Source organism: Somniosus microcephalus, chromosome 12 (genome assembly GCF_052327205.1).
Source record: "Somniosus microcephalus isolate GS21.2 chromosome 12, FLI_Smic_1.0, whole genome shotgun sequence".
Taxonomy (NCBI): Eukaryota; Metazoa; Chordata; class Chondrichthyes; order Squaliformes; family Somniosidae; genus Somniosus; species Somniosus microcephalus.
Window position 1 is genome coordinate 212,480,072 of NC_140998.1, and position 14,500 is coordinate 212,494,571.

The following is a 14,500-nucleotide window of genomic DNA, read 5'->3' on the forward strand; positions in this document are numbered from 1 at the left end:
AATAGGCCTCCTCCTGTTCCTATGCTACAGAGTAAAGCTCCCTCTACACTGTCCCATCAAACACTCCCAGGGCAGGTACAGCATGGGTTAGATACAGAATAAAGCTCCCTCTACACTGTCCCATCAAACACTCCCAGGGCAGGTACAGCACGGGTTAGATACAGAGTAAAGCTCCCTCTACACTGTCCCATCAAACACTCCCAGGGCAGGTACAGCACGGGTTAGATACAGAGTAAAGCTCCCTCTACACTGTCCCATCAAACACTCCCAGGGCAGGTACAGCATGGGTTAGATACAGAGTAAAGCTCCCTCTACACTGTCCCATCCAACACTCCCAGGGCAGGTACAGCACGGGTTAGATACAGAGTAAAGCTCCCTCCACACTGTCCCATCAAACACTCCCAGGGCAGATACAGTACGGGTTAGATGCAGAGTAAAGCTCCCTCTACACTGTCCCATCAAACACTCCCACGGCAGGAACAGCACGGGTTAGATACAGAGTAAAGCTCCCTCTACACTGTCCCATCAAAGGTTGGGAAATTGCGGGGTCAGTGTCCACATAAAGCGTGCAGCAAAAAATAGTAATTTTGTTTATCTTGCCCAAAGGTTTTCTTTAAGTTGACATTGGCAGGTAAATAACGGCAGATTAGATCTAGTGTCGCAAGCTGATAAAGGAAGTAGGGACTGTCTATTGCATATGTATTGCTGGAATCTTGTTGTCAGAAGCCTTTTGGAAGTGATAAGAGTATACAGAGGCCAAGGGGAAACATAAGAACAGAAGAAATAGGAGCAGGAGTTGGCCATTCGGCCCCTCGAGCCTGCTCCGCCATTCAGTAAGATCATGGCTGATCTTCGACCTCAACTCCACTTTCTCAGCCTATGTTCCTAGTATTCCAGACGAGGGCTGAGCCAGGGATTTTATGAAGGGTTAAAGGCATTGTGCTAAAATTGTAAGTGCTTCAGTTGCAGGGCCTCCCCTGGTGGTGGGGATTATCGGGGAGCAGGTCATCCTGCCGTGCATCTACCGCTTGAGCCCAAACACGACGGTGCCCGATCTGCGGGTGATGTGGCAGAGGGATGGAAATCAGCTCGTCCACGCTCAGTATGGGGAGGAGGAGTGGAACGCCTCGCAGAATGCCAGGTTCAAGGGCCGGACGCGGGTCTCGGCCGAGAAGCTCGCCCGCGGGGACCTCTCGCTGCTGCTTTTTGCCGTGGCGGCCGGGGACGAAAGCGTGTACGAGTGCATCGTCTTCAAGCTCACCGCGACGGGGCAAGAGAAGAAACAGGCGACCAAAGTGGGTCTCGTCACAACGGGTAGGCAACGCCTAAACCCGCTTCCACAAACCCGGGCTCATCCTAACCTCCGCTGCCCCTAACTTCCCTAATTCGCACCAAGTCCCCGTCCACCCATCACCTCCTGTTGCTCGCTGACCTACATTGGCCCCCGGTCCGGCAACGCCTCGATTTTAAAATTCTCATTCTTGTTTCCAATCCCTCCTTGTCCTCCTCGCCCCCTCCCTATCTCTGTAACCTCCTCCAGCCCCTACAACCCTCCCTATCTCTGTAACCTCCTCCAGCCCTCTACAACCCTCCCTATCTCTGTAACCTCCTCCAGCCTCTACAACCCTCCCTATCTCTGTAACCTCCTCCAGCCCCTACAACCCTCCCTATCTCTGTAACCTCCTCCAGCCCCTACAACCCTCCCTATCTCTGTAACCTCCTCGAGCCCCTACAACCCTCCCTATCTCTGTAACCTCCTCCAGCCCCTACAACCCTCCCTATCTCTGTAACCTCCTCCAGCCCCTACAACCCTCCCTATCTCTGTAACCTCCTCCAGTCCCTACAACCCTCCCTATCTGTGTAACCTCCTCCAGCCCCCTACAACCCTCCCTATCTCTGTAACCTCCTCCAGCCCCTACAACCCTCCCTATCTCTGTAACCTCCTCCAGCTCCTACAACCCTCCCTATCTCTGTAACCTCCTCCAGCCCCTACAACCCTCCCTATCTCTGTAACCTCCTCCAGCCCCTACAACCCTCCCTATCTCTGTAACCTCCTCCAGCCCCTACAACCCTCCCTATCTCTGTAACCTCCTCCAGCCCCTACAACCCTCCCTATCTCTGTAACCTCCTCCAACCCCTACAACCCTCCCTATCTCTGTAACCTCCTCCAGCCCCTACAACCCTGCCTATCTCTGTAACCTCCTCCAGCCCCTACAACCCTCCCTATCTCTGTAACCTCCTCCAGCCCCTACAACACTCCCTATCTCTGTAACCTCCTCCAGCCCCAACAAACCTCCCTATCTCTGTAACCTCCTCCAGCCCCTACAACCCTCCCTATCTCTGTAACCTCCTCCAACCCCTACAACCCTCCCTATCTCTGTAACCTCCTCCAGCCCCTACAACCCTCCCTATCTCTGTAACCTCCTCCAGCCCCCTGCAACACTCCCTATCTCTGTAACCTCCTCCAGCCCCTACAACACTCCCTATCTCTGTAACCTCCTCCAGCCCCTACAACCCTCCCTATCTCTGTAACCTCCTCCAGCCCCCTGCAACACTCCCTATCTCTGTAACCTCCTCCAGCCCCTACAACACTCCCTATCTCTGTAACCTCCTCCAGCCCCCTACGACTCTCCCTATCTCTGTAACCGCCTCCAGCCCCTACAACCCTCCCTATCTCTGTAACCTCCTCCAGCCCCGACAACCCTCCCTATCTCTGTAACCTCCTCCAGCCCCTACAACCCTCCCTATCTCTGTAACCTCCTCCAGCCGCCTACAACCCTCCCTATCTCTGTAACCTCCTCCAGCCCCTGCAACCCTCCCTATCTCTGTAACCTCCTCCAGCTGCCTACAACCCTCCCTATCTCTGTAACCTCCTCCAGCCCCTACAACCCTTTGAGATCTCTGTTCTCCTCCGTTTCTGGCCCCTCGCGCATCCCTCACTTCCTCTGCCTCACCAGTGTCGTTCCGGATTATGGAACTCAAGTCTTTGGAGTGGGACTCGAACTCACCGATCCGAGTTGAGAGAGTGTGTGCTAACCACACTGAGCCTGGCTGACAACAGGAGAGTGGGAGTGTATATCAACCAGGAGCTAGCACCTCCTGACTCCCCAAAGCCTTTCCACCATCTACAAGGCACAAGTCAGGAGTGTGATGGAATACTCTCCACTTGCCTGGATGAGTGCAGCTCCAACAACACTCGAGAAGCTTGACACCATCCAGGACAGAGCAGCCCGCTTGATCGGCACCCCATCCACCACCTTAAACATTCACTCCCTCCACCACTGGCGCACCGTGGCTGCAGTGTGCACCATCTACAAGATGCACTGCAGCAACTCGCCAAGGCTTCTTCGGCAGCACCTCCCAAACCCGCCACCTCTTCCACCTAGAAGGACAAGGGCAGCAGGCACATGGGAACACCACCACCTCCAAGTTCCCCTCCAAGTCACACACCATCCTGACTTGGAAAATATCGGCCGATCCTTCATCGTCGCTGGGTCAAAATCCTGGAACTCCCTCCCTAACAACACTGTGCGAGCACCTTCACCACACGGACTGCAGCGGTTCAAGAAGGCGGCTCACCACCACCTTCTCAAGGGGTGACTAGGGATGGGCAATAAATGCTGGGCCTTGCCAGCGACGCCCACATGCAGAAAACCTTCTGAGGATGGGAAGGATTGTCGAAGGATTAGAAATAAGTAATGTTCTGCTGTGTTAACGTTATGTTTTTTTGATGTACTTCAGCCCATTACAGTGTCCCAGTGATATCGGAAGAGGGAGATATTCGGCCAGGAGGAGAGGTGAATCTCACCTGCCATTCCTCCGGTGGTTACCCGGCGCCGACTGTTGATTGGACGGATGGAGAGGGGAACTCCCTACTTGGCAGCAGGCCGGTGGTGTCGAGCTTGGTGTCTGATCCCGCCACCGGACTCTGGAATGTGACCAGTGTGCTGCAGGTCCAGGTATCGACAAACTCGAGCTTCACCTGTTCCATCTACAACACCAGGACTCGGGAGACCCGGACGTCAGCGATGTGGCAATGTAATTCCTTCCGTTAACCCGTTAACTTTTGTTGGTATTTAACTGTTCGCTTCTGTTCAAATATATTTTCTGGGGATCCAGACTCCGACGTTCTCCCAGTCAGCCTCCCACCTTCCAACCTCCGTCAACTCGCGCTCATCCAAGACTCCGCTGTCCCCGTGTCCTAACTCGCTCCGAGTCCCGTTCACCCATCACCCCCCCTGTGCTCGCTGACCTACACTGGCTCCCGGTCCGGCAACGCCTCGATTTTAAAATTCTCATCCTCGTCTCCAAATCTCTCCGTGTCCTCCTCGCCCCTCCCTATCTCTGTAACCACCTCCAGCCCCTACAACCCTCCCTATCTCTGTAACCCCCTCCAGCCCCTACAACCCTCCCTATTTCTGTAACCTCCTCCAGCCCCGACAACCCTCCCTATCTCTGTAACCTCTTCCAGCCCCTACAACCCTCCCTATCTCTGTAACCTCCTCCAGCCCCTACAACCCTCCCTATCTCTGTAACCTCCTCCAGCCCCTACAACCCTCCCTATCTCTGTAACCTCCTCCAGCCCCTACAACCCTCCCTATCTCTGTAACCTCCTCCAGCCCCTACAACCCTCCCTATCTCTGTAACCTCCTCCAGCCCATACAACCCTCCCTATCTCTGTAACCTCCTCCAGCCCCTACAACCCTCCCTATCTCTGTAACCTCCTCCAGCCCATACAACCCTCCCTATCTCTGTAACCTCCTCCAGCCCCTACAACCCTCCCTATCTCTGTAACCTCCTCCAGCCACCTACAACCCTCCCTATCTCTGTAACCTCCTCCAGCCCGTACAACCCTCCCTATCTCTGTAACCTCCTCCAGCCCCCTACAACCCTCCCTATCTCTGTAACCTCCTCCAGCCCCGACAACCCTCCCTATCTCTGTAACCTCCTCCAGCCCCTACAACCCTCCCTATCTCTGTAACCTCCTCCAGCCCCTACAACCCTCCCTATCTCTGTAACCTCCTCCAGCCCCGACAACCCTCCCTATCTCTGTAACCTCCTCCAGCCCCTACAACCCTCCTGATCTCTGTAACCTGCTCCTGCCCCTACACCCCTCCCCATCTCTGTAACCTCCTCCAGCCCCTACAACCCTCCTTATCTCTGTAACCTCCTCCAGCTCCTACAACCATCCCTATCTCTGTAACCCCCTCCAGCCCCTACAACCCTCCCTATCTCTGTAACCTCCTCCAGCCACTACAACCCTCCCTATCTCTGTAACCTCCTCCAGCCCCCTCCAACCCTCCTTATCTCTGTAACCTCCTCCAGCCCCCTACAACCCTCCCTATCTCTGTAACCTCCTCCAGCCCCGACAACCATCCCTATCTCTGTAACCTCCTCCAGCCCCACAACTCTCCCTAACTCTGTAATCTCCTCCAGACCCTACAACCCTCCCTATCTCTGTAACCTCCTCCAGACCCTACAACCCTCCCTATTGCTTTAACCTCCTCCAGCCCCCTACAACCCTCCCTATCTCTGTAACCTCCTCCAGCCCCGACAACCCTCCCTATCTCTGTAATCTCATCCAGCCCCTACAACCCTCCCTATCTCTGTAACCTCCTCGAGCCTGTACAACCCTCCCTATCTCTGTAACCTCCTCCAGCCCCTACAACCCTCCCTATCTCTGTAACCTCCTCCAACCCTCCCCGAGATCTCTGCGCTCCTCCAATTCTGGCCTCTTGCGCATCCCCCCGATTTCCATCGCTCCACCATTGGCGGCCGTGCCTTCAGCCGCCTGGGCCCCGAGCTCTGGAATTCCCTCCCTAAACCCCTCCGCCTCTCTCTCCTCCTTTAAGACGCTCCTTAAAACCGAGCTTTTGGTCGCCCGTCCTAATATCTCCTGATGTGGCTCGGGGTCAAATTGTTGTTTGTTTATCGCTCCTGTGAAGCACCTTGGGACGTTTTACTATGTTAAAGGCGCTATATCAATGCAAGATGTTTCTGTTACATCTCTACTGATATTAATTTCGATTGACTAACCACTTGGTCCTGAAACAAACGCAGATTGGGCGACCGCTTTGGGAACCCGTCCATTCAGTCCGTAAGGGGGACCCCGAGCCTCCGGTCGCCTGTCACTTTAATTCACCGCCCCATTCCCACTCGGACCTCACCGTCCGCGGCCTCTTGCATTGTTCCACGGAAGCTCAACGTAAGCTCGAGGAACAGCACCTCATCCTTCGATGAGGCACTTTACAGCCTTCCGGACTCAATATCGAGTTCAACAATTTCAGATCATAACCTCGGCCCCTATCATATTTTTATATTTTTCCACACTTTGTGTTTGTGCTTTTTTTTTGTTTTTTGTTTTGTTTTTCTTCCCTCCCACATGGCAGCTGTCCTTCACTCTGCCAGCGCCATTCACACCCCATCTAGAGCCATCCTTTGTGTCTTTACCTGCCCCATTACCATCTCCTCTCGCCTTGAATATCTCTTAATCTCTCTTAATCTCTCCTGCTTTCTATCCTATCACAGACCTTCCCTTTTGTTCTTTCATCCCCTCCTCCATTTCCCAGCCCCTAAACTTGCTTTTAAATCTGCTCCTTTTCCTGCTTTTTTCCAGTTCTGACGAAGGGTTTCGACCCGAAACGTTAACTCTGTTTCTCTCTCCATCGATGCTGCCTGGCCTGCTGAGTTTTTCCAGCTTTTTCTGTGGTCCTAAAACAAATTTGTTTGACTTAGGTGTCAGCAAGGAATGCTCTGTCGTTCCGCGGGACAACAAAACGGTTCCAATTGTTGTGGTGGGCGCCTTGGTTGCAGTCGCGCTCGCCCTTGCCGTGGGGCTAATACTTCGCAGGAGAAGGAAGATGCAGCAAGAAGAGTATTCAGGTAAATGCCAGCGAGGAACCTCTATGACTATGATGTCCATCTGTCCGTCTAGTCTCGCACAAGTGTCAGCCATGGCTCAGTGGGTTTAGCTCTCTCTCTCGCCTCAGAGTCAGAAGGTCGAGACTCGAGCCCCATAATCCAGGCCGCCGCTCCCCACTGCCAGTGCTGAGGGAATGCCACACTGTCGGAGGGGCAGTACTGAGGGAGCGCCGCACTGTCGGAGGGGCGGTACAGCGGGAGCGCCGCACTGTCGGGGGGCAGTACAGCGGGAGCGCCGCACTGCCGGAGGGGCAGTACTGAGGGAGTGCCGCACTGCCGGAGGGGCAGTACTGAGGGAGCGCCGCACTGTCGGAGGGGCAGTACTGAGGGAGCGCTGCACTGTCGGAGGGGCAGTGCTGAGGGAGCGCCGCACTGTCGGAGGGGCAGTACTGAGGGAGCGCCGCACTGTCGGAGGGGCAGTGCTGAGGGAGCGCGGCACTGTCGGAAGGGCAGTACTGAGGGAGAGCCGCACTGTCGGAGGGGCAGTACTGAGGGAGCGCCGCACTGTCGGAGGGGCAGTACTGAGGGAGCGCCGCACTGTCGGAGGGGCAGTACTGAGGGAGCGCCACACTGTCGGAGGTGCAGTACTGAGGGAGTGCCGCACTGTCGGAGGTGCAGTACTGAGGGAGCGCCGCACTGTCGGAGGGGCAGTACAGAGGGAGCGCCGCACTGTAGGAGGGGCAGTACTGTGGGAGCGCCGCACTGTCGGAGGGACAGTACTGAGGGAGCGCCGCACTGTCGGAGGGGCAGTACTGAGGGAGCGCCGCACTGTCGGAGGGGCAGTACTGAGGGAGCGCCGCACTGTCCGACGTGCCGTCTTTCTGATGAGACGTTAAACCGAGGTTCCGTCTGCCCTCTTGGGTGGATGTAAAAGATCCCATGGCCACTATTGGAAGAAGAGCGGGGGCGGTGGGGGGGGGGGGGTGGGGGGAGTTTTCCCCGGTGTCCTGGGGCCAATATTAATCAACCTCAACCAACGTCACTAAAACATCTGTTGTGAAAAGCTGGGGACGAGGCTTGTTTGGGGCCTAAACCTGTTGGGCCGAATGGCCTGTTTCTGTGCTGTAGTTTCTACGTAACGTGAGGCCAAGACAGACGCAAATGTTATTTTTGATTCCTTTCCTATTCCCAAGAGCCCAAAGTGATTTGGGACACCGTTCCTTATTGCCGTACATTCTGTGGCGGTCTCGTGGGTTTTATTCTGACGGGTCTCTGTTTTTGTTCTTCACAGTGGCGTGCGGCCATGATAATGGCCTCCAACCCCATCCCGAGGTGGCCTGTTTCCAAAGTAAGTGATCGACGGGTCGGTTGGTGCCCTTGTGGGGTTTTTTTTGTGGGGGTGGGGAGTCCTGGAATCGAGATCCACCTATCCAAGCTTGCCGAAGAGACAGAGATGGTGGCATTGCTGGCCAGGGAGATGGAAGCATAAAATTACCATGGGATAGCGACAGATTAAGCGAATGGGCAAAACTGTGGCCACAAGAGCAGGTCAGAGGCTGGGTATTCTGTGGCGAGTGTCTCACCTCCTGACTCCCCAAAGCCTTTCCACCATCTACAAGGCACAAGTCAGGAGTGTGATGGAATGTTCTCCACTTGCCTGGATGAGTGCAGCTCCAACAACACTCAAGAAGCTCGACAACATCCAGAACAAAGCAGCCCGCTTGATTGGCACCCCATCCACCACCTTCAACATTCACTCCCTCCACCACCGGCGCACCGTGGCTGCAGTGTGCACCATCTACAAGATGCACTGCAGCAACTCGCCAAGGCTTCTTCGGCAGCACCTCCCAAACCCGCCACCTCTTCCACCTAGAAGGACAAGGGCAGCAGGCGCATGGGAACACCACCACCTCCAAGTTCCCCTCCAAGTCACACACCATCCTGACTTGGAGATATATCGGCTGTTCCTTCATCGTCGCTGGGTCAAAATCCTGGAACTCCCTCCCTAACAGCACTGTGGGAGCACCTTCACCACACGGACTGCAGCGGTTCAAGAAGGCGACTCACCACCACCTTCTCAAGGGCAACTAGGGATGGGCAATAAATGCCGGCCTTGCCAGCGACGCCCACATCCCAGGAACGAATTTTTTTTTTTAATTGATTTTAGCGTGGTAAATGTGAGGTCATCCACTTTGGACCTAAAAAGAATAGAATAGGTTACTTTCTAAATGGTGAAAGGCTAGAATCAGTGGAGGTCCAAAGACAGGTACAGACAATAATCGAAAAGGCTAATGGAACGCTGGCCTTTCTATCCAGAGGCCTAGAATACAAGTGGGTAGAAGTTATGCTGCAGCTACACAAAGCCCTGGTTAGACCACACCTGGAGTACTGGGAGCAGTTCTGGGCACCACACCTTAGGAAGGATATACTGGCCTTGGAGGGAGAGCAGCGTAGGTTTACCAGAATCACACCCGGACTCCAAGGGTTAAGTTACGAGGAGAGATTACACAAACTAGGGTTGTATTCCCTGGAATATAGAAGGTCAAGGGGTGATCTGTTCGAAGTTTTCAAGATATTAAGGAGAACTGATGGGGTCGATAGAGAGAAACTATTTCCGCTGGTTGGGGAGTCTAGGACTAGGGGGCAGAGTCTAAAAATTAGAGCCAGACCTTTCAGGAGTGAAGTTAGGAAACACTTCGACACACAAAGGGTGGTAGAAGTTTGGAACTCTCTTCCACAATCGGCAATTGATGCCGGGTCAATTGTTCATTTTAAATCAAAGATTGATAGATTTTTGTTAACCAAAGGTATTGAGGGAGATGGGGCAAAGGCGGGTGGATGGAGTTAGGTCACAGATCAGCCCTGATCTCAATGAATGGCGGAACAGGCTCGAGGGGCTGAATGGGCCTCCTCCTGTTCCTGTGTAACAGGCTCGAGGGGCTGAATGGGCCTCCTCCTGTTCCTGTGTAACAGGCTCGAGGAGCTGAATGGGCCTCCTCCTGTTCCTGTGTAACAGGCTCGAGGGGCTGAATGGGCCTCCTCCTGTTCCTGTGTAACAGGCTCGATGGTCTGAATGGGCCTCCTCCTGTTCCTGTGTAACAGGCTCGAGGAGCTGAATGGGCCTCCTCCTGTTCCTGTGTAATAGGCTCGATGGTCTGAATGGGCCTCCTCCTGTTCCTGTGTAACAGGCTCGATGGTCTGAATGGGCCTCCTCCTGTTCCTGTGTAACAGGCTCGAGGGGCTGAATGGGCCTCCTCCTGTTCCTGTGTAACAGGCTCGAGGGGCTGAATGACCTCCTCCTGTTCCTGTGTAACAGGCTCGAGGGGCTGAATGGGCCTCCTCCTGTTCCTGTGTAACAGGCTCGAGGGGCTGAATGGCCTCCTCCTGTTCCTGTGTAACAGGTTCGAGGGGCTGAATGGGCCTCCTCCTGTTCCTGTGTAACAGGCTCCAGGAGCTGAATGGGCCTCCTCCTGTTCCAGTGTAACAGGCTCGAGGGGCTGAATGGGCCTCCTCCTGTTCCTGTGTAACAGGCTCGAGGGGCTGAATCGGCCTCCTCTTGTTCCTGTGTAACAGGCTCGAATGGCTGAATGGGCCTCCTCCTGTTCCTGTGTAACAGACTCGAGGGGCTGAATGGGCCTCCTCCTGTTCCTGTGTAACAGACTCGAGGGGCTGAGTGGGCTTCCTCCTGTTCCTGTGTAACAGACTCGAGGGGCTGAATGGGCCTCCTCCTGTTCCTGTGTAACAGGCTCGAGGGGCTGAATGGGCCTCCTCCTGTTCCTGTGTAACAGGCTCGAGGGGCTGAATGGGCCTCCTCCTGTTCCTGTGTAACAGGCTCGAGGGGCTGAATGGGCCTCCTCCTGTTCCTGTGTAACAGGCTCGAGGGGCTGAATGGGCCTCCTCCTGTTCCTGTGTAACAGGCTCGAGGGGCTGAATGGGCCTCCTCCTGTTCCTGTGTAACAGGCTCGAGGGGCTGAATGGGCCTCCTCCTGTTCCTGTGTAACAGGCTCGAGGGGCTGAATGGGCCTCCTCCTGTTCCTGTGTAACAGGCTCGAGGGGCTGAATGGGCCTCCTCCTGTTCCTGTGTAACAGGCTCGAGGGGCTGAATGGGCCTCCTCCTGTTCCTGTGTAACAGGCTCGAGGGGCTGAATGGGCCTCCTCCTGTTCCTGTGTAACAGGCTCGAGGGGGCTGAATGGGTCGCGGGTTTGGGAGGTGCTGCCGAAGAAGCCTTGGCGAGTTGCTGCAGTGCATCTTGTAGATGGTCCACACTGCAGCCACGGTGCGCCGGTGGTGGAGGGAGTGTATGTTTAAGGAGGTGGATGGGGTGCCCATCAAGTGGGCTGCTTTGTCCTGGATGGTGTCGAGCTTCTTGAGTGTTGTTGGAGCGGCACTCATCCAGGCAAGTGGCGAGTATTCCATCACACTCCTGACTTGTGCCTTGTAGATGGTAGAAAGGCTTTGGGGAGTCAGGAGGTGAGACACTCGCCGCAGAATACCCAGCCTCTGACCTGCTCTTGTTGCCACAGTATTTATGTGGCTGGTCCAGTTAAGTTTCTGGTCAATGGTGACCCCCAGAATGTTGATGGTGGGGGATTCGGCGATGGTAATGCCGTTGAATGTCAAGGGGAGGTGGTTAGACTCTCGCTTGTTGGAGATAGTCCTTGCCTGGCACTTGTGTGGCGCGAATGTTACCTGCCACTTGGATGTAGAGATGGGCGATAAGCAATACCTCACCTGTGTTGTCTACAACCTGGGAACAGAGAATGTTTACCAAGACCTCGTCTCAATCTGTCTCTCTTTCTATTTCAGAACCAGAGGTGATTTGCCTGGACGAGGACAGTTTGTGAACAAACGTCGACAGCTCTTCTTGGGGACTGGCCCCCCAAGTTAATCTGCCCTTTGTGAATGGCAATGGTTGTGACGGTTAATTCCCCCTGAGTGATGGGGCCCCCAGAGGCTCTCGCTCAGCCCCCTGGGGGTATGGGGTGGGTGGGTGTGGCGAAGGACGAGGGAGGCAACTCGCTGCATCATTTCAACTGCGAGCCCACCTTGAGCGCACGGGCGTTGGCCCTTGACTGTCAGCTTTGTTATTGGCAGGGGGGGGGGAAACCTGCGATTCAGGAAGGAGGCGGACACTACAGATGGCCACTGAACCAGCAACGACTTGGGGGAAGGGAGGGGGAGTGAGGTGAGACAGAGTTCGTGCTGCACATCTACAATAATCCTGCTCCCGTAAAACCCTCCCACAAGTTGACCCTGATGCCCCCTGTAGTCGAACCGCACCTAAGGTCTGGCGCGCGGAGAGTGCTGGAGTCACACCTGCTGCTCACGGGACGGTGCTATGAATCTAGGAGAGGATGGAAAGAAGATTATTTTTCCAAACACTATTTTTATTTTCTCTCTCTGACCTTTTACTTTCCCCAATTCTGGGCACGACACACTTCAGGAAGGCCGTGGAGAGGGTGCAGAAGGAGATTGACCAGAATGGTTCCAGGGATGAGGGACTTCAGTGATGTGGAGAGACTGGAGAAGCTGGGATTGTTCTCCTTAGAGCAGAGAAGGTTAAGAGGAGATTGACCAGAATGGTCCCAGGGATGAGGGACTTCAGTGATGTGGAGAGACTGGAGAAGCTGGGATTGTTCTCCTTAGAGCAGAGAAGGTTAAGAGGAGATTGACCAGAATGGTCCCAGGGATGAGGGACTTCAGTGATGTGGAGAGACTGGAGAAGCTGGGATTGTTCTCCTTAGAGCAGAGAAGGTTAAGAGGAGATTTAAGAGAGGTGTTCAAAATCATGAAGGGTTTCGATTTAGTAAATAAGGAGAAACTGTTTCCATTGGCAGGAGGGTCGGTAACCAGAGGACACAGATTGAAGATAATCGGTAAAAGAACCAGAGGGGGAGATGAGGAGGATTTAATTTCCGCAGCGAGTTGTTGTGATCTGGAATTGGAGAAATACTTGAAAAGGAGAAATGTGCAGGGCTCTGGGGAAAGAGCGGGGGGTGGGGGGAGTGGGACTAATTGGAGAGCTCGTTCAAAGAGCCGGCACAGGCACGATGGGCCGAATGGCCTCCTCCTGTGCTGTATCGTACTGTGATTCTATGAAGGATGTAAGAGTCATACAGCAGGCTGTAGCTCGTACCTCTGTACAGCAATTTTTATAATAAACACCTTTTCACGAATAAATGGTCATTTTTTATTTTCTGTCACGCGATCTCTCTCCCGGTTGATGGGAACTTCCGAGGCTGTGAGCTTCGAGAAGGCCTGGTACTTTCTCGTAGAGAACTTGAGGTGATTGTGTTATTTTCACCTTCGATGGGAAACGGCGAGGGAGGAGCTAGCTGGTGGCTTTTGGTTGGACACCGGCCTTCCATCACCGGGACCCGCAGTTTGACCCAAGCCCAGACCTCTGGAGTGGAAACACGCCTGCAAATTCCATCGCAAGCCCGTTCTCAGTGATCCACAAAGCTGACTGCAAGGGGGCTGTCGCATCGAGACAGTAGGGAATGGTCGCCTGCGGTGGGACTGCATTACGTTGATGGGGCACTGTAACCCCAGGCTGTACCTGGCCTGGGAGTGTTTGATGGGACAGTGTAGAGGGAGCTTTACTCTGTATCTAACCCATGCTCTACCTGCCCTGGGAGTGTTTGATGGGACAGTGTAGAGGGAGCTTTACTCTGTATCTAACCCGTGCTGTACCTGCCCTGGGAGTGTTTGATGGGACAGTGTCGAGGGAGCTTTACTCTGTATCTAACCCATGCTCTACCTGCCCTGGGAGTGTTTGATGGGACAGTGTAGAGGGAGCTTTACTCTGTATCTAACCCCAGGCTGTACCTGCCCTGGGAGTGTTTGATGGGACAGTGTAGAGGGAGCTTTACTCTGTATATAACCCCAGGCTGTACCTGCCCTGGGAGTGTTTGATGGGACAGTGCAGAGGGAGATTTACTCTGTATCTAACCCATGCTGTACCTGCCCTGGGAGTGTTTGATGGGACAGTGTAGAGGGAGCTTTACTCTGTATCTAACCCATGCTGTACCTGCCCTGGGAGTGTTTGATGGGACAGTGTAGAGGGAGCTCTATTCTGTATCTAACCCGTGATGTACCTGCCCTGGGAGTGTTTGATGGGACAGTGTAGAGGGAGCTTTACTCTGTATCCAACCCCGTGCTGTACCTGCCCTGGGAGTGTTTGACTGGACATTGTAGTGGGAGCTTTACTCTGTATCTAACCCGTGCTGTGCCTGCCCTGGGAGTGTTTGACGGGACACTGTAGAGGGAGCTTTACTCTGTATCTAACCTGTGCTGTACCTGCCCTGGGAGTGTTTGATGGGGACAGTGTAGATGGAGCTTTACTCTGTATATGACTCGTGTTGTACCTGCCCTGGGAGTGTTTGATGGGACAGTGTAGAGGGAGCTTTACTCTGTATCTAACACCATGCTGTACTTGCCCTGGGAGTGTTTGATGGGAGAGTTGTAGAAAATATCAGGGCATAAGGGAGAATTTCTACCGAAAATTCACAAAAATATGCCCGGAATTCAGAAATTTGAATGACGACCAAAAACTCCCATACCTACTTGGGGAAGAGAGAAATTGTGTAACCTTAGCGGCACACTATGTTACAGCTTGCCATAAACAGAGGGACAACC

The 14,500-nt window shown here is 54.2% G+C and overlaps 1 protein-coding gene across 1 annotated transcript; it reads left to right on the forward strand.

Moving 5' to 3' along the window:
* The first annotated feature begins 974 nt into the window (after nt 1-974).
* Nucleotides 975-13,042, forward strand: LOC147110017 (CD276 antigen homolog). Its single transcript, XM_086004009.1, has 5 exons — nt 975-1,314; nt 3,742-4,038; nt 6,736-6,882; nt 8,153-8,209; nt 11,669-13,042. Exons 1-5 carry the CDS (start codon nt 1,065-1,067, stop codon nt 11,704-11,706), a joined length of 789 nt encoding a protein of 262 aa, XP_085860135.1. The 5' UTR covers nt 975-1,064; the 3' UTR covers nt 11,707-13,042.
* Nucleotides 13,043-14,500: the final 1,458 nt, after the last annotated feature.